General features: G+C 35.9%; 1 protein-coding gene across 4 annotated transcripts in view; it reads left to right on the top strand.

Annotated features, from left to right (window-relative positions):
- LOC148948890 (uncharacterized) overlaps positions 1–19,044 on the top strand; it is a 431,863-nt gene extending 412,819 nt beyond the window's left edge. For 3 of the 4 annotated variants that reach the window (XM_089094800.1, XM_089094799.1, XM_089094802.1), the window contains 3 exons: positions 1,704–1,994; positions 9,767–10,057; positions 14,845–19,044. In XM_089094800.1, the coding sequence (XP_088950926.1) occupies positions 1,704–1,994; positions 9,767–10,057; positions 14,845–14,999 (737 nt within the window). In that variant the 3' untranslated portion in view covers positions 15,000–19,044. The remainder of the gene's footprint in view (positions 1–1,703; positions 1,995–9,766; positions 10,058–14,844) is intronic. The other variant, XM_089094801.1, reaches the window with a different exon arrangement.
- The last annotated feature ends 846 nt before the right edge of the window (positions 19,045–19,890 follow it).

Below are 19,890 nucleotides of genomic sequence, written 5' to 3'. Positions count from 1 at the left end.
CATGGTAATAATCTGTAAGCAAAGACAAACTCAAGTCGAGGTAAGACGTTTTGATACGTATTGACTGCGTTTGATAAGCCTTTTGATGGTCAAATCTTGACTAGAATTCAGAGCAGAGTGTATACAAAACGATAATGCTTTGCAGAAATGACGTACCACTCAACTGGAAGGCGGGGTCCTGTGTGCCTCAAGTTTCCGAAAGGTTATGCTCTGCTTCCAACTATTTTAATCGTAAAGAATTAAAAATATTGAACGACATCACGAATTGATGCGATTGAGCCGTGAATTAGTATTGCAATGTTTCTCATGGCGCTGGTTCTGAATGTTTTTGAGGCCACCATCACCTTTGCTGAGGGCAAGTCTAATGTCATTTACTGTTCCTCGTTTTACGAAGAAGTTATGCATGTTGTAGAACTTTCTTCTGCTGTCCTACCTGACTATGGATACAGCTGGCCTGATGTTGAAGATCATCAGTTAATGTAATTGAGCTGAATATTGAGATCATGGCCAAGCGTTGTTCAACCGCAGGGCTGACATTTCGCTTATGCTAAAAGCAAGAACCATCACATTGAATATCATCAGCACTGATTTATCAAATTGATCAGAGATTGTAAGACAAACGGACAGGATACGGTGAAGACGGCGTAAAGTCGTTTTCCAAAACTGTAATGCTCTACCGACCATCCTACCGCCATTTCTAACCCATTTTAGGATGTACCAAAGGAATACCTTATTTTAATCTAATCGTTTTATCGAATTGTACGAGCAGACCATGTGCTAGTTATCAAGGATATTTCAAATCTTAAGATTTTGCCTTTTTGAATAAAAACATGGTGGATTTTAAGCGTAACACTATTTAAAGGGTGTCAGAAAATTAGCAATAAAGTTGTCTTTTAGCAGAAATAACGTACTTTAAAATATATTTAAGGAACATGTCATCAATTTCTTTTTTGAAAAAATTCTTCTCGGGACACACCATTTTAAAATTTTCGAGAAGTTGACAGGTACAACGTTTAATCGTTGGCGAAAAGACAAAACCACAGTAAGTTCGTATTATTTAAGAAAGGGTTAGTGCCATGTATATTGTGTGAATTATTTTCGGTCATCTCTCGGAATTTGGGAAAAGAGCTAGTTAAATTTGGCTGTGGGATGCTCCTGCCATCATCAGAAAATGGAACCTGGCCCCTTAAATTTGGTACTTTAGGTTTAAGAAGAAGTTAATTGAACAGTTGCCTAATGCGACTTGCATTTTTAGGGGGGGGGGGGTGGTTGATATCATCATGAGCGAAAAAAGTAGGTATATATTTCATATATCTGTTTTAGATATCGTCTGAAAAAAACAAATATTTTCTCGTCCATTATTAAATAAAAAATACTGAGACTCAGAGAACCTTGTCTCGTCTACGTCTACGCCATTATGTTGTTTATTTCGCAACTATTTTTGTGTTTGCACGCCAGAAAAAAAATTATTTGAAATTTTGTGTAATGTATCGAGTGGGAATTTAGTCCGAAGTGTTCACATTGTGTGTGATTTTCTTCCTCCCTTTTTGTTTTTCCCTTTTTTTTATAAAGAAAAGTACTGGAAATAGGGAATCTGGAACTCCGCCTCATATTAGAGACACATGGGTAGCAATGATTAAAGCTGGCTGACTTTGGAAAGTTATCTACGCCAAGTCATCCTTACGACGTCCATCCCGTTTCAGGTGGACCACCTCCATACCGCCCACATGGATACCCGCATTACCCCTACCCTCCCTATCCTATGCCATACCACCATTACGAGCCAAGCTATCCACCTTTTTGTTACCAAGATTCGCCTAGACCTATGTATCACTACGACAGCCGTCTAGCGCATGTACCTCCGATTCCAGCTTACCCCTCCCCGCCTGATGCCGGTGGCGGTCTTATTGCTAACACTTATGCTGAGCGTGTCAATGGAGAGTTGGCCGCCTCGACAATGGAGACATCTACTGAACGGCGTTTTACTTCTCGTGGTAAGACTCTGCCATACCACGTTTGACGGGGAATTTCTTTTAATGGTTGCAAGCTCAATGCTGATGCGAAATTAATACACAGGCATTTCTGAGTTTTATTGTTTCTCGCACTTGCTGTCTAAGTTCAATTTTCGTATTTTTTGTCAGCTTGAAAACTAATTCTTATTTTTTATTTGTTTATTCTCTTTGCAGAGAAGTGCTAAAGTTTATTTTTTCTATTCCTATTACTGCGTATAAATGTGTATGGTTTTAACACGAATGAAGATTAAAAGATGATAAGTTGTTAAAAAGGAGAATTTTAAAAGCCACCGGTGTTATATAAATTAAGTTTTTCTGAAGGGAGGGGGGATTGTGAAATATTTTAATTTTTAAAACGGACTGTTAAGCAACAAGGCGCAATTATTTTAGCCATTATTGAGCTCGTGACCTTTGTTTTATGTGTCTGGCAATTTGTTTTTATCTTTGGCACGCTTGGTTTTCTGTTTGTGTTGCTATTGCTTGCTTGTGTCACCTTATTTTGCTTAAAGGGCTGGTCTCACTTTATCCGAAAAGTTTGGTAAACTTTTATCGTTTGATGTGTTCTTACTTTACTTTGTTATTTACTTTCCTTCATAAATTTCCTTCAATTAATTGCTTTCCTTCGTAAATTTCCTTCAACATATAATGGAGTTTCTATGTGCATCCTATATTTTACTCATTCAGTTAATAAGTCTTGCTCAAGGTCCTTCAAAGGTTTGGAATGTTTTAGTTTTTGTTATGAAAAAATTAGCTACTCTTGTTAAGATATTAAACCATGAAAACTTTTTAAGGCTTTCTTACCTAAAGAGATGAAAATTTATATAATTCAGAACTAATATGAAGGCGTGGTATAATAAGATTACTCTTCAATTTTTGATGCAAATCTACTTTTGTGCCAAAGCAAATAAAAAAAAAAATATTTGTGCCCCACCTCCCAAAAATAGTTCAAAGTTGTTTGTATTTTCTGGAAATTTCATATATGCAGTATATTTTCATATAATGCAAGGAAGAAGAAAAAGGAGAAAATGAAATCATGAAAAGCTCCAAGAGACAAAATATCGTAAAAAATTGAAATACAGTAAAAAATGCAAAATAAACGACAGAAGTATTTTTTCCACCGTTGGCTTTCTAATTTCTCGGTCTCGAGCTACGGTTTCATTTTTTTCTTATTTTTGCTCACAATAATAATGATAATTTATTTTTGACCCAATAACATTATAAAAGAGTCGAGTAATAAAAGAAAGTAAGAGGAAAAGATATACAAAACAAACACATACAAATCAATATCAAATATACAAAAAACAACAATGCAAATCAGAATCGCAGGAGAGGATGAAACGGACCTAATAATGGACTACAGAGAGTTATTTTGTACTTTTTATTTTCTCCCATTTTTGTCGTGGTGCACACGGATTAGCAGAGTGAATTGTCAGCGCTATTCCGGATCTGATGAGTGATTTTAAATTGTGCTCGCTTTTTTATGCCAGTGTAGTTGTTAAAAATTAAATATTGTAAACTATATTAAAATATATTAAATCAAACAACTAAATTGATGTCAAGAGCAGGGTTGCCACAGGTGGTACATTTTTTCCCAAAATAGTGACTTATTAAGTCACTATAACGCCTAATTCTTATCAAGACATTTTCACACTTCCGAAATAATCGCCAATTTTTTTTGCTGGACTGTTCTCAAAGAGAGATTCAGCGGGGTAATGTATATTCAATCACTCATTGATCCTTGTAATATACACTGCCCTGCTGATTCTCGCTTTGTTTAAAGCTTATCAATCAATTTTTGGGAATTATTTCCAAATTTTGAACATTTCAGATACGAAATTTAGGCGTGACGAATATGTTAGAATCAGAATCATTCAAACTAGTAGGTGTATAGTAATATTGTTTAGTAGTTGCTTTGCTGTGAATGATAATTTATAGTAGTTTGCCATAATCTTAGAAACACCTAGTCAAAGAACCCGGAAAAAATATGTTGTGCAAATGAATGACACCTGAATGATGGAAATATTGGATTCTTAACGATAACTGATGGCTAAAATGCGCGTATCGTTGATGGGATTGTAAAACCTAATCATACAATAAAAAATAAATATGATGTCTAGATATGATAATTATTATACCTTAAACGGTATATAGTAGGGGAAAGATACGGAAAAAAATGGTCGAACCAGGAAAAAATTGGTACAGAAATTATTTTTGCACCACTGTGTTCAGAAAAGAGAGCTCTACAACATATCAAAAATCTAAATCTCCATCCCGTTGTGAAATTCCCTTTTTTTCTCACGTTTTTTGCGCCTATTTTTTAGATATTTCCAGAATCCGAGAATGAGGAACCGTGAAAAGAAAAGTAGTTTATTGATGATTTCCCTTTTAAGAAACGATTGTTTTTGTGCTCTTTTTTTAGACAGAAAAATCAAGTTTAATCATTTAATACTTTTTTTTTTTTTGTTTTTGTATGAAGTAAAAAAAAAAAAAAATAAAAAAAAAAAAATCAAGCGAGACACGATCATGGGGTATTTTTCGAAGAGGAGCAAGAATTTTTGGTTCATTATTCCCCATCTGAACAAATACCCCACCAGCTTTCCAAATCCATTTATTTTCTTACTGAGCTTTATTGCTGACGACATTTTCAACCAGCTGGAAAGTCCCTTCTGATTTTCACTTTCAGTTACACAATGCCTTGATCTTACATTCTTTTCAAAGTTGTTTCAGTCTACTGAGCCTTGTAGAGCCATCTATCTGCAAAAAAACTCCTCCGATGGAAAGTATTTTGGAGTCCGATCAGAGATTTAAAACAGGTGCGTTTTGTTTGTTTTTCTTGCCAATGCTTTTGTAACGTAACTACTAGGAAGCGGAAAGGAATCGGAGGAAGGAAATATAGAAAGGAAAGAAGACTCTACGCTCGTCCTACCTCTCTTTTCTGACACATATTTTATCAGCGCCATCTGTCTGAAGAAAACTTAAGTACAGCAAACAAGTCGCTAGAGTGCAGCACGGTCGACGCCGCTAGGCGGAACGAAAAAGCTATTTCTCTAGTGGAAGCGAGAGTACTACCGACTATCACTAGTCCTTTTCACGGATGTGACTGTCAGATTTCCCTGGTCAAGAATCCTTAAAGCACCCATGATACTCGACACCGGCCCTCAATAAGATTGACAGTTCATTTATTTTAGTAACCTATCTCAACTGGGGAGGGTTTAGCTACAGATTTTTTGGTTCAGAATCAGGGTTTTCGTAGTAACATTCACCGACAGCTCACTTATTCCCAGTTCTCTTTTTTAGATGGCTGAGACCGCAGTTTTATGTCCCCTTTGTGAACGTTCAATAGACACCTCAGACTCGTCAGTACTGGCAGAAAAAGGAGCTGCGGCAATCAATGAAGCTAGCAAAACGAGAGGTACCAGCATCTCTGTCGAGGCAAGGAACCAAGTCCATGTTGCTTGCAGAAAGACTTTCACAAACAAAATATACCTGTCGAAAATTGAGATTGAAAGACGACGAACCTTGCAAGAAAAGACGGAAGCAGAAAAAGTGGTACACCGATCACGGACTCCAAGTTTCAACTTCCAAGAGTGTTGCTTTTTCTGCACTACAAGCATAAATCTCAACACTACCCACAGAAAAGGACACGAGTGGTACAAGGTTCGGACTAAAGACTTTGAAGAGAGTATAAAGGCAGTGTGGAAAAGCCGTGATGATGATTGGTCAAATAACGTTTTCCGCCGAATATGTGCAGTGTCAGACCTACACGCAGTTGACGCCATTTATCACGCAGCCTGTTCTTCTATGTTTCGATTAAATAAGAGCCTTCCAGCAAGAACTTTTTGGAATACTCGAAGATACTGAGCCAGATAAAAAACGTCTAAAAAGGGGGAGGCCGGGTCACGATGAAAGATATCAGGCGTTTTTGAAGCTGGCTACTTTTTTCGAAGAAAATGACGAAGAACAGTATACAGTCAGTGAACTTGTTGTTAAAATGGGAGAGCTTTTGAATGGGACAGACCTTGAACCGTACTGTAATAAGTACTTAAAGAGCAAGCTTCTGGAATATTTCAGTGACCAGCTAGTATTTGCAACTATTGACGGCAATGAGAAAAGTAAATAAGCCAGAGCTTGCAAAAGTGATCTTTCAGGCTTGCTGGATTGAGACTCAGTCACCCTCAAGACCTGTTTCTGCGTGTAACATTGTCTTGGATGGTGGTTCTCTTCTACATCGAGTTCCATGGAAGGTAGGGTCAATCGTCAAGGTCATCTTTGCTTCATACGTCCATTACGTACAAGCAAGGTACCCTAGTGCAATCGTTGTGTTTGACGGATATGAAGGTGGTCCAGCAATCAAAGATGCTACCCATTTACGTCGAGCAAGGATGGTTGGCCGCCAAGTCTTTTTCACCGAAGAGATGACCCTCTGCATGAAGAAAGAAGAGTTTCTCTCATGTAAGACAAACAAAGGACGTTTCCTGAAGCTGCTTGGCAACCATTTGGAAGCCGTTGGTTTCCGAATTTTCCACCCGGAAGGAGACGCCGACTTTGTGATTGTAGAAAAAGCCGTAGAAGCTGCTAGTCTTACAGACACAATCGCGGTTGCTGATGATACTGACATCTTGGTTCTTCTGATCAGTCGATCAGATTCGCGTTCCGGGCGTGTTTAATTATAACCAGAAGCTAAGGTTTGCGGTACTAGGTCAGCGTGGGTTATTATTGAGATGTATCAGAAGCGATGAACACATGTAAGCAATCAGATACCGCTCTGTCATGCCGTGCTGGGTTGTGACACAACCTCTCACCTTTACGGAATAGGAAAGGGCAAAGCCGTTCAGCTGCTACTTTCCAACAAGAGTTTCAGGGACAGCGCTGCTATATTTGGCGACAAGCTCGCATCGCTTGATTGTGGCAGCAGGAGAGTGAGCATTGTTGATACTGTACGGTTGCCCTGATGTTTCGAACCTGGACTCTGCCAGAAAGCTAAACTTTCACAGAAAAGTGAGCACTGCCACCACTTTCGTGCATCCACAAGAACTGCCACCGACTCAGGCAGCAGCGAAGTACCACTCGCTACGTGTCTACTGCCAAGTTCAAATCTGGCACGGGAGCCCAGTAGACCCTTTACGCCTGGGATGGAAATTGCAGGATAACGAAGTTTTTGCGCCAATAAAAACAGATCTCTCTGCCGCTCCGTCTCAGCTGCTGAAAATTATCAAATGCTCGTGTCGTATGGACGGCTGTGATAGTGAAAAGTGTACCTGTAAGAAAAACGGACTTGAGTGTACTATAGCCTGCCGTACCTGTAAGGGAAGCTCGTGCAACAATTCGAAGTTTCAAGAAGAACTTAGTGAAGAAGAATAACAGTTAACTGTGATGATGAAAAATCTAGTTCCTACATTTTGATGATGTGCAATTTTTATATATTTGAAAAATAAGATAAAAGCTTTTCTCTGAACACTTTAAGTTAGAACCTACCTTGTCTCATGGTGTTTGGTGCTGAGGTGTTTCGTCATTCCTGTTTATTGTTGTTTAGTCTTTTTTTTCTAAGCCTTTCGTTTACATAGCCAAATAGACTACAAGAACGACAAACTTATTCCGTAGTAGACCTTGATAAACGCTGTTAATAGCTTTTTTCCCCAAAGACACAGTTTTTTTCCCCATCTTTTTTTTTTTTTGCTGATAAATATTTTTCTTTTGGTAAGGTAACGAAATAAGTATCAGAAATAAATTCAGGGCCAAAAGTTGATCTAAAAAGATGTGTAAAACATTATAGTTTACGTTTTTAATTTTTTTTCCCGGTTTCTGAGAAAATAAATAAAAAAACATAAAAAAAACAATTTCGCATCGAGCTAGAGATTTAGATTTTTGATATGTTGTTAAGCATTTTTTTCCGGTCCGGATGGTGAAGAAACCATTTCTGTACCAATTTTTTCCTGGTCAAAACTAATTTTTCTCCTACTAATAAATTTACAACCACTCCAGACCATAAGGGGACATGTTAAGAAAACAAATCTTACTTCATAATATGCATAATAATCCTACTTATTATATTATTCAGGGGGGCACCTTTATCCTCACTATTTTCCTTGTTTTCCAGTTTTTTAATCACATTTTTCAATATTTATGTCAATTCTCCAAGTCTTGAAAATCGTTTTAAAACAAACACCCAAGAGCCATCTAGCTAATCTAACCAAACCAAACCTAACCTAAATTTATCAGTATTAGCCTATTTGTATCTTTTTGGTAGATGGCAGTGATGGTGTTTAACTTTCATATATAGAATATTTGAAAACGGATAAATGAAGGTAACTATGTTTATTTTTCACAATTTTGTTAAAAAAAATTGTACAACGGTGAAAGAAGTAATGATAAATCTGATCCCCCTGGAAAATATGTTAACTAGGATTATTTTGCATATTATGAAGTAAGATTTGTTTTCTCAACATGTCTCCTTATGATCTGGAGTTGTTGTAAATTTATACAGCTTAACCTTAAAATTTGGATTATAAAAACAAATCTTATTAAGGTACTGAATTAATATGTAAATATTCATTATATAAATCAGTTTTCTGCTCTCTTTTCTGCATTAACAGACTTTGTTTTTTGCTTTTGCAATATCAAAATATTTTCTCAATTGTATTCATTCATAAATAAATGTTTATTATGTGGATAACTTTAACGCCAATGCTCTTTCACACTAGTAGCCTTCGAGATTCGATTTAGCTTTTCTAAATTCCTTTGGCATGAAAAAAGATGAAATCAAGTAGCATAAAACCCTACCCAACTGAGCTACCTATTTCTCTGATTATATGGGTTTAGTAGATTTTTCCCTTTGAGTAAATACCTTCCTGTGTTTGAAGTCAATCGGTCCCTTTCCCCCCTCTTATAGAGTTTATTTTACCTTTGCAGTAAACTATAAATGGGACGGTCCTGTTGAATTAGCTTTACTTGTTAACACTACCTCTTGTTACAGTAGTCGAGATTAAAAATTCTCGTGTCTGCATTAAAAAGCTCTCAAGAAATTATAAAAAAATTTCGAAAGCTTTAAAAAAAAAATATTATAAAATTCATAAATTCTCATATGTACCTAAAAGATCAGTTCATAAGTTTAGAGGTTTCATTCCCTGTCAAAAATTTACTGAATTTTATGCAATATATTTCACGCAAAATGTAATAATAGATCCCTACCTTGTAACAATGCTAAGTTATGGCAGAGGATAGTAAATTTTAAGAATTCCGGTTGGTATTTCTGCTTAATAAGAGAGGCATTTTAGAAACCTCCCCAACTAGCAAAAATATCCTTTAAATACTTGTGTCAAAAAAGAAAAAAAATGGCACATTCTAATTAGTGCTTAAACAGGAGGTTTTCATTTAAACCATATATATATATATATATATATATATATATATATATATATATATATATATATATATATATATATATATATATATATGCATATATATATATATATATATATATATATATATATATATATATTTTGCTTTATTTAATTGAACTCTAATTTTGAAGGCCAGAGAAACGAATTTTTCAACTTGCGTTGATTTTTTTCTTCAGTCAACTGATGTGAAATTCTGCTGCCAAAGCGGAATTTTACTTATGTCAGGACAACTTATTACAATTATATGACAACTTATAACAATTTATTGCTTGTTGGCAAAAAAAAACTAATGCCTAAAATCTTTGGATTGCAAAATCTAATCTACTATTACTTATTTTCTTATTTGTATACTAGGAGTCGCAATATCAAGTCAGGCCTCATCAATTCCAAAGCAGGATTATGTTCGCCACGAGCTCCGAGCTGCCGTTGGCTCCCGAAGTCAGACATCCCAACCTGTTCAATCTCCGTCACAAAGCATACTGTCGGCGACGTTAGCATCTCCACGTGGTACTACCCACCAGATTATGGGCCAACAAGTAAGAGTACAGCCTAGAACTGGTCCTCCACCGCTGATGACCAGTCACACCCTGACTCAGAGTGAACTAGAAGCATTGGGAATCACACTTGAGCTGCCACAAACAAACAGTGAGTAATAACCCAAATTTTGAATTTGGGCGTTTATAGACGGTTATACGACGTTCATAGAACGTGCGTTTCAGTCTCCGGGTAAAATTGAATTTATTGCGGCATTGGTAAATATAACGCAATTGCGTTCCGGGCGAGGGTACGATTTATTGTGATTTAATTTGCAAAGGGTATTAAATTATTTTTCAGGTATTGTTAGATCAGACCGCTGTTATATAATTTGTTAAAGTCTTAAAAGTAAAGATTGCACCATTCTAGTGGAACATTAAAGATCATAATACCTAAAGTATGTTTACCCATACTTTTTATTTGGCTTGCTGCCCGAGTTTCATTAAATCTTAAAGAAGGTGGTTTCCTTTTTTTTTTTTTTTTTTTTTTTTTTTTTTTTTTTTTTTTTTTTTTTGCCCCTTAAACCTGAAATAATAATAAAAGTTTAATGACCCACCATCTATAAAGACTGTAACGGAGCAGAGAGAGAGAAAAAAAAAACGTGAATTTCGTGACGTTTTGCCATTTAGTCCAATTTATTATGAAAATGAGTTAAGCATATGGTTTGAAAGAGCTTTAAGAGATCTATCGAATCGTCCATATGTATATATATATATATATATATATATATATATATATATATATATATATATATATATATATATATATATATATATATATATATTAAGTATATAAATAAATGGAAACTCGCTTCGCTGGGGCAGGAGTTCAAAACTCGAAAATCCTGCGTACGTGTCTGCAATTTGATGAATTTAAATTTAAATATTTACTTGTTATTGTATCAATGTTATACATAGTAAAGTTATGCATAATTTATTTAATTGTTTTTGTCTTAATGACGGGGCGTGTCCACCTTGAATTGGTAGAAACATGTACAGTTTTAAGGAGAATAAAAGATTAATAGTACCAATAACTAAAATGACTAAATGTTTCGGCTTTAAGCCCTAAATATGAAAAAAGCCCTAATTAAATTTGGCCAGTATTTATTAGCAAAAAGGGATTATGCTGCATTTTGTAGGTTTTTGTAGGGGAGCAAAAACCGGAATAATGCGTTTCGGGGTTCCGACTTTTCTGGTTGTGCCTCCTTTTAACCGGATTCATGCAAACGATTCTCTGTCAGCTTGGTTGGAGGTACGAAGCCGGCCGATGGCCCCTTCAAAACCCTCCTCTCCCGTTTTCTCCCCAATGTTTTACAGAAAGGCTGGCATATTTCACCTCTAACATCCCTTAGCCTTCTCATCACCAACTTTTTCAGGAAGGTACACATTTTCACCTTTACTGACCAGGAATAATGATATTTATGGAATATATGGGGGAAGGACCGAATTGGGTCTATTGTCCCTCCTACTCACCCTTCCCCCAGGGCAACTTAAATATTGTCGGAGAAAAGGGAGGTATGTGATTTCTTGTTTTGATCGGAAATCATTCAAGGGTTTTCTTTATGTTTGTGTGGAGGTTCAAAGTCTCCCTTGACCGCTCCAGCGCCAAATCATCATCAACATTTTAGCTGAAAGATATGTTGGTTTACTCACCAACTTGGGTCGACGAGATGTGAGCATAATGATTTTTGGTGGCGTACGCCCCATCTTTGATCTTGGCATGAATTGGCTCGTATTCTCTTGTAACTGGTTGGGCATTAACTACAGCCAAGGGCTGGGTTTTAGCGACGCGTAACTTCCGACATCAGCGCACAAAGACCTGGGTGTTGCCTTTACTGTCCAGGCGCTAGGCTGGCTTCAAGGTGAAGGGGCTAGAATCGTGTCTTAAGTGCCAACTCTTAAAGGTAAGAAGTATCTATTCCATCTCTATCATGGAAAGTGAATTGTAATAATAAATCGTAGATCCTATTCATTTCCTGGGGCGGGGTCTCACAGACTTTCGTTCACTGGTCTGTCTTTTATTTGTTCACGTTACATTTGATGTTATGAAATTAGTCTTCATGGAAGTTGTTGTGTAACGTATATGAATATGGGTAAAAGGCAATATAAAGTAGTTTCGCAATTTGTATTAAAGTGTTTCTATGGTAATCTCGGTGAAAGGCATTAAACCAAATTGCTCTTTCTATCAAATGCATTGGACAAAAAAATTGATAGTGCTCTGGAAATTAAGGCAAAGTAGCCTTAATTTCTGCATATTGCATTGTTAGATATAACAATATAGCTTGGGTTGCGTTCTAAGTTTTTAGGTAAAACTACATTAGCTCGTGCGTTTTTAGGGATAAAATACAATCAAGGAGGCACACTTGTGCCTCTATAAAGAGGCGACCCACCACAATGTTAAGCGATTTCCGGTCCTAGCGGTCGCAGAGAGACAGCGGTAATCGCATTTTGTAGCCCAAGCTCAAAATAAGAAACGTGCACACCTTCACCCCCCCCTCCAACTTTATCTTCATGGGAAAAGTGGGCTGGAATTTTCGACCACAGCCCCCCTTTAACGTTGTCCGATTGGGCTGAAATTTAGAATTTAAGCTTTTCTAGGGCCTGGGAGCTTATCCTCGAAATTTCAGTTCAATCCGATCATTCCTTCCCTGTTTTCCAAAAAACAAATATAACCACTTAAAGTTCAAAATTTTTTTTTTCTTCTTAGCCACGCCTACAGGCCACAGTTGGCAATTGATCCGGGTGAATGAGGACTCATTCGAAGCAGAAGGTGACCTGTTAGGGCCTTTTGATATTTTCAGACCGAAAAAATTATCCCCTCAATGTGCATTTACAAAAAACCTCTTTTTCCTATAAGAGCCCATGTTAAATTTTCCCACCACAACCCCCTTTAACGTTGTCTGATCGGGCTGAAATTTAGAGGATAAGCTTTCTTGGGGCCTGAGAGCTTATCCTCAAAAATTCAGCTCAATCTGATCACTCTTTCCCTGTTTTCCAAAAACAAAATATCAAGTTTTGTTGGGATTTGCTTGCGTCAAAAATAAATTTCACTTACTAAAAAACAATTGCAATTGTGTCTCTTTAGTACAGCGGTCGATACTCCTGACCGTTAGGCGGAAGACCAAGGTTCTAGTGCCCTGTAGAGGAAATTGCTTGCGAACTTAATTAAAAGTTTAAAAAGGAAAATCAATTTACTTTTAATATTGTTTGAAAAAATTTAAAGTTTCTCAAGACTTAAAGAGGATTAGTTACAAGTTTAACACTTTAAAAACACTGTCGAGAAATACAAGAATAATACGCACTCATCTAACAGTTAGTCAAGCAATAATAAGTAATAAACTGTACAAAAACCTGCATAAATTATTTTAAAAAAACTACGTTTTGTAAAGAGTTAAAGAAGCTGAGTCATAAGTTCAAACCTTAAAACGTACCGGGTTTAGGAGGTACAGTTGGGGGGCTGCCGCCCCTCAAACTCCCCACTTTCTCAGCCTCTAAATAAAAAAACAAGTTTTTTAAACTGAAAGTAAGGAGCGACATTAAAACTTAAAACGAACAGAAATTATTCCGTATATGAAAGGGGCTGTCCCCTCCTCAACGCCTCGCTCTTTACGCTAAAGTTTGACTTTCTCACAACTCTATTTTTTAAACAATAAAAACTTTAGCATAAAGAGCGAGGCGTTAAGGAGGGAACAGCCCCTTTCATATACGGAATAATTTCTGTTCGTTTTAAGTTTTAACGTCGTTCCTTGCTTTCAATTTAAAAAAAAAAAAATTATTTAAAGGCTGCGAAAGCGGGGGTTTGGGGGGCGGCAGCCCCAACTGCACCTTCTAATCCCTGTACGTTTTAAGGTTCGAACTTGTGACTCAGCCTCTTTAACTCTTTAGAAAACGTAGTTTTTTTCAAATAATTGTGAATAAAGTTGTCTATTAGCACATGTATTTTCAGATCATATTTAAGGAACTTGTCATCAGTTTTGTAAAAAACAAATCGCTGGGACGCAGCATTTTAAAGCTTGCAGATGTAGGTAATTACAACGTTTTATTGATGGAGAAGAGATAAAAACGAAGGTTTTTCTTGGTAATATTTTGGTAATATTTTTTGTCGAAGCTAACCAAAGCTGCTGCATCGTTACATTGCTATGCATCGAAATCGTAGCGTTAGTTTTCTTATGTCGTTTCTTGTTAATTAACCTAAAATTACTTATATAGTTTGGGAAATAAAGTTATGACACCAAAATGGTTTTGTCGTTTTTTTTATTTTCTTTATTATTTATATATTTTTATTTTATTTATTTGTGTCTGGTTTCGAGCACAAGCTGGGTGGCTGCTCCCTGTGGGCTCAAATATGGCAGATGACTGCATTCGTAAGTCTATTATTGTGTGCTATTAACGGAAGCTATTAATTTGGCCAAGATTGTGTTTGTCAGTCAACAGGCAGGATTTAAGATTGGCTTCTTGCCATTCTCTCAAAACCAGAGAGGGCTTTGTATTTTTTGGATATATTTTTGACTTGTCTTAATTATCTCTATCTCTCTCTAAAAAACAAAGCTATTCGATATCTTTCCATAAAAAACCATAGAATAAAACTTGATCGTTGCCACAGATATCTATGTTGTTACATAGATATCTATGTTTCAAGAATATTTAGTTTGTATAAAAAAAAAACTATGGTTTGCGAAATTGAAGGGAAACTGCTATATAAGGAAAAGGGGGATATACAGAGGGGAGAGGGAGTAATCCAGGTCATGGAGCAGAAATGTATTGTATGTAAGTTTTTGACAACCCTAAATATTCTTGTCTTGTTTTGATGACCCAAGTTTGAAATCCCTGCTAATGGATTTCCTTTTTTAATTATGATTTATTTATTCTGGATTGCGATTCTCATTTTTGTCTTTTTAGGTGACAACACTGGTAGTACAACGTTATCATGGGAAAGCTTTGAAAATTATAATCCTGAAGATATGATATCCCTTCCAGGACCACCTCCCCAGAGCAACAATGGACAGAAAAACTCACTTCTCGAACAGTTACTAAATGAAACGAAAGAGTTGTGATTTAGTTGGGCGAAAACAAGTTGAATAGTTGTGCAATTCCACATTTTTGCAAATTGCGGACCTGTTGATTTCTCGATGGACGTGAGACTCTTCTGTCCCTAAAACCTTTCAAAGTGATTCCCTCAACATAAGTAGAAGGGCTGGAATATTATCCCCTTGTATGATTCTATTAAGTAGAGGGGCTATGATAATGCTTACTATCCATAGTTTTGGACAAATTGTTAATGTTTATTGCTGACAATCAAGCCGTGGAATGCACCCTTAGTATTTATATACCTCGAACGTCTGTAGAATCTGAGCTAACTATATGGGGAACGACAGAAATAGTTCACATTGTGGGTGCCTGTAATGATCCGTGATTATGCGAACGTTATACGAAGGTTGTGAAATAGTTTTTTCTTCTGTTTCTTCTTCTTATGTTTAGATTGATGAATTTTCTTCTGTAATTTCTTTACTTTCTTCTATTATCTATTAGTGATAATACCGGATATATATTATGTGATTCATAATTGATTTTTGTTGTTTCTTTGTGTATCTACTTGGCCGTCTTAAGTCAAATTATTCCCTGCGAGAAACAACAAACAACGTTTTAGTAATTACTTAATCTGTGTGATGAGTAGAATAACGTAAAAGGTAAAAAAAAATGGAACAAATAAAACAAATAAACAGCAAATAAAGACGAAAAGAAAATAATCAGGTAATTACTACAAGCTAGTTTTTAACACATATGCTTGTTCTCTGATAAATGGGGCGGAGGGTACGCAATATGTAAGGATAAATGCACAAAGTCGGGAAAGCGGTAAAGCGGAAGACCCACAACTATAACTTGTAAAATTGATGCAAGATGTGGGGCTGGGGAGGGGGTCAGGCATACAACTTGTTGCCATGCAACTGAGTCCAAATTTTGTGTAAGGTCAACCTGCGTACGCCTCCCTACCATACAGGAAGCCAAGGGTTCGAATCCTATTCGTGTTTGGTTTTCATAATACATTCACTAATATTTTGGTGATGGAGAAGCTTTGAGACAATGAACGATGTTTTAATACCTTTAGACACCTCTGTTAAATGACTACGCCAATTTGCTATTTTAAAATGCATTTAGAAAAATCACAAAAAAGTCATATGTGTCACAAAAGTCAATAAATGTCACAAAAAAGTCATTAAATATAATGTAACTTTTTGTTTCTCAATGAAGATTACGGCCTTTCATCCTTAAAGTTTTGCAAATGAATTTTGAAGACGTCACCTATCGATTCAGTAGTACTGATTGGCATTTATTCGAACTTGTCCTTAGGGTGCTGATTGACGATACCCCTAGAATACTTCCAGTTAATAGGCCACGTCAAGGTTAACAGAACATTTGGTTGCCACAAGTCAGTCTCGGAGAAGTTTTCAAAAGGCAATTTATTTGTTAAATTATCTTATCGAAGTTATTTTTAATGGTCAAAGGGGATTTCTTGGAAGTTGAAAAAAGTAGTGAATTAGTTGTGGTTAGGTATGCATAACCTTGTTGAAGCCAGACTCATGTCAAATGTATGCTAGTCTATACTATGCAAACTATTTACAATGTTTGAGTGCAGGTGATGTTGTAGGTAGGGCCAAACATTTTTCCAACTAGCAAGGTGGCTATAGTAACTAATAGACGTCATTTAACGCTGGGAACTAAAATGGTAAGCGCTAAAAGGTTATTGTTAAGGGGGTCCGTTACCATTAAGAATCAGCCTGTCTCGTCTTTATAATTTTTTTAGTTTGTGCGGCAAAACTATTTTGAATTGGTTGGGCGATCTTGTCATAACTTGTAGAGCTTGGATAAGTGATTCGAATAAACGGCAGAAAACTAAAAGCCAACATCAACTTTCCCTTAAATCTTAGAAAAACCTTGTAACTTCTATTGTTTTGTGCCGGAGATAGATATTTAGTTTTAGAGAAACTTATGACATTAGAAAGTGTAAAATTTGTGCTTTCGATCAAACAGAGAAGAATTTTCTTTTTAACATTCACGAAATGGCTCTCTAAAAACTTCCTAGTATACCTGATACGAAAATTCCAAAAATCACCTCAAAAGAAATGTCATTTGATCAGTTCCAACAGTTCTTTGAATTTTCTGTGGTTCAACTTGCTTGGATTGAAAACTTTGCCGACATAATTTGCATTGTCTTATCAACCAAATTTCATAATCAAATCACAGATTCTCAATAGGCTTCAATGATAAGTAGTCCCCTGGGAGTATTTGCTAACGGATCCTTTGCCTTTGAGACAGTCAGCTGACGCTGAGGCTCACAAAATGATGTTTATTAAGGTGTCGAATCCTCGTAACTAAAGGAACGTTATTTGCTATTAATGGTGCGCATACGCAATCCGTAAAAAGTTATTTTAAAAAACAAAACTAAAAAACCTTAAAAACAAAAGTTCAAAACTAAGTTAAAAAACAATAACATTCATTTTTTTTTTTTTTTTATGAATGAAAAGTTGAACTATACTTAAAATTATCTTAGAAAAGGTGAATATTATCTTTACCTAATTTCAAGATGTTTCCATTTTTTGTGTATGGCATATCTAATGAATTGTTAGCTAATAATAGCAGAGCCAATATATCTCCCCAAATAACGTTGCTGGGTGGATGATATCACCGCACCTGGGATTACTTGGCTGTATAATTGAAATCCTCCATAACGTTCAACGTTGCATTTACTGTAGTTTGGCTTGAGACGGCCCTTATATTTATTTATAAGAATCACCTGTTTTGTTATTTTTTTTTATTTTCGTCAATTTGTTTCGAAATTGATTAAGTTTATTATGTTTTCATAAAAGTTCAAGATTTCAACTAGATTTCTAGGATTTCACTTTCCTCTTTTTCTATAAATCAAAAGCTAAGAGATAAAATTAGTTGTCATAGTTTTTATAAGGTCAAATGCATCTTATCATTATTTATTTATTTATTTATGCATGTTGTTATAATTACGGTGAAGGTAATTTTTTCGGATTTGTTATCAAATAAAAACTTAGGTTTTCATTTTTTAAGAGGTAGGATATGATGGAGGTCTGCAGAGTTGAAAAATATTAATTTTGACCTTTGAATGATATTCTTCTTTATTTTTTCAGTTTAGACACAATATTAATGTTTCGATTCCAGGCCGTAGTATACCAAGTTTTTTTTAAACTTATACCCCAACCCCCCTCCCCACCTAGTTAAAAATTTTTCCTTAACCTAAAGCTCTGTTGTTTTTTTTTTTAGTTTGTGGGGTAACTAGGAAATGAATGTTTCATTCATCTATTGGAATGCTGTCTAAGCACGAGTAGTGTATACAGCTAACAATATGGTGTTGGTGTTTAAGCTGATTTTTTTTCTCAGGAAGCAATACCCTTTCTGGCGAATTCTTGTCTATTCAAATGAGCTAACTGCTTATATAGATAATAATTATCTAGAAATTATGTGCACGTAACGGGGATAATAGAGACGGGTGATCCTTTCCTCAAATTGTTCTGAAGGAATCTTCTTCCGGGTAAATTTAAAAATGAATGGCTTAAAAATCTGTGTCGTTTCTTCCTTTCTTAAATCAAAAGATGAAGAATTTTGAAAATCTAGCAGTAAATATTTTCTGTAAAGTTTTCTTAGGAAGCAGGTCTTCTTACGTTCCTTAGGGAGTGAACTACACCCCTCCTCTCAGTATATATGAAGCATATACAAGTATATAGAGTATTTTATTCTGAACTAGACTTGATATTTCATTTATTCCAGGGTGTACTTTTTAAGTACCTGTAGATTCGTTTTCAACACAGGTGATTCACTTCTCTAGGACAGGTCCATAGGAATTACTGGACCCCGTCCTTGTGCAGTTGATTCCTATTTTTACCGTTTGTCGATGTATAGACTATTTTTCGGAGAAGATAGTTCGTATTATACTATTTTTTGGGTTGATGGAGGTCCTATCTTTTCTGAACTTCTTATGAATTGTTGAGTTTTTTTGGCTTGTGGTTATAGTGTATTCGAATAGATTGTTTTGTTCAGATTTTTGTCAGAATTATAATATTGTTTTATTTTGTTGAAAAAGAGTTGCAGTTGTCGTTGTTTTTAGGTTGTTGGGTGTTTGGCTATTAGAGAAAGGTCAGCTTAAAGAGAAATATTTTAGCCAGTCGCCAGTCGCACCACTGCCCAAATGGCACACAAAAATATCCTGTTGGGTGCCACATGGTACTTAGTGTTGTCATTTTCAAGTCGACTTTATAAACTGCGGGCAAATATAAGATCATCATTAAAATGAGCATTTAAATAGCTTCCTATGATGCTTGAGTACCCTGCTAGCGGTGGAGAAAAAAAGGTGTGCGGGGTAAAAAAGCGACACGCTTCCCATGTAAAAGTCATATTTTCTCTTCTCTTTTTTTTGCTCTTCTTTTATTATTTTTTTTCTAATTTTACTGTTTTATTAGTTAACACAAGACGTACGTAACTCAGTCTTTGGGACATGGCTCCCTTGAAATTCCAGAATTTACAATTCTCCAGTGTATCCGCTGTTTTAAGTTTTTCGAATTTTCCACCAATTCCTATTATGGAAGATTGCGGTTAGAATATCCAGCTTTTCAAGTAGGTTATATACCATGGTTCAACTGCCCTCCAAAATGGAGACCTAAGTGTAGAGATATCATCAAGGCTGGTAAAGGCAAATGCTGCCTTGGGCTTTCTTCTAAGTAAACACACCCATAGCCCAAGGTCACAAACCATGCGCACACATAAGTAATTTCACAAACCTGAGATGAGTCACCTCATAAGTCATGAGTCATAGTCATGAGATGAATCACCTCATAAGGCGTGAATCTACTCTTCTTTGATAGCTAACGTTATGCCATACAGGTCATAGTGGGCCATGACCGAGGCGATAAAGGTAGATACTAT

The sequence above is a fragment of the Artemia sp. Qi Xiang Cuo genome, chromosome 9 (genome assembly GCF_049724085.1).
Source record: "Artemia sp. Qi Xiang Cuo chromosome 9, ASM4972408v1, whole genome shotgun sequence".
NCBI classification, from domain to species: Eukaryota; Metazoa; Arthropoda; class Branchiopoda; order Anostraca; family Artemiidae; genus Artemia; species Artemia sp. Qi Xiang Cuo.
Note: the sequence above shows the minus strand (reverse complement) of the source record. Positions and strands in the feature narration are given on the sequence as shown.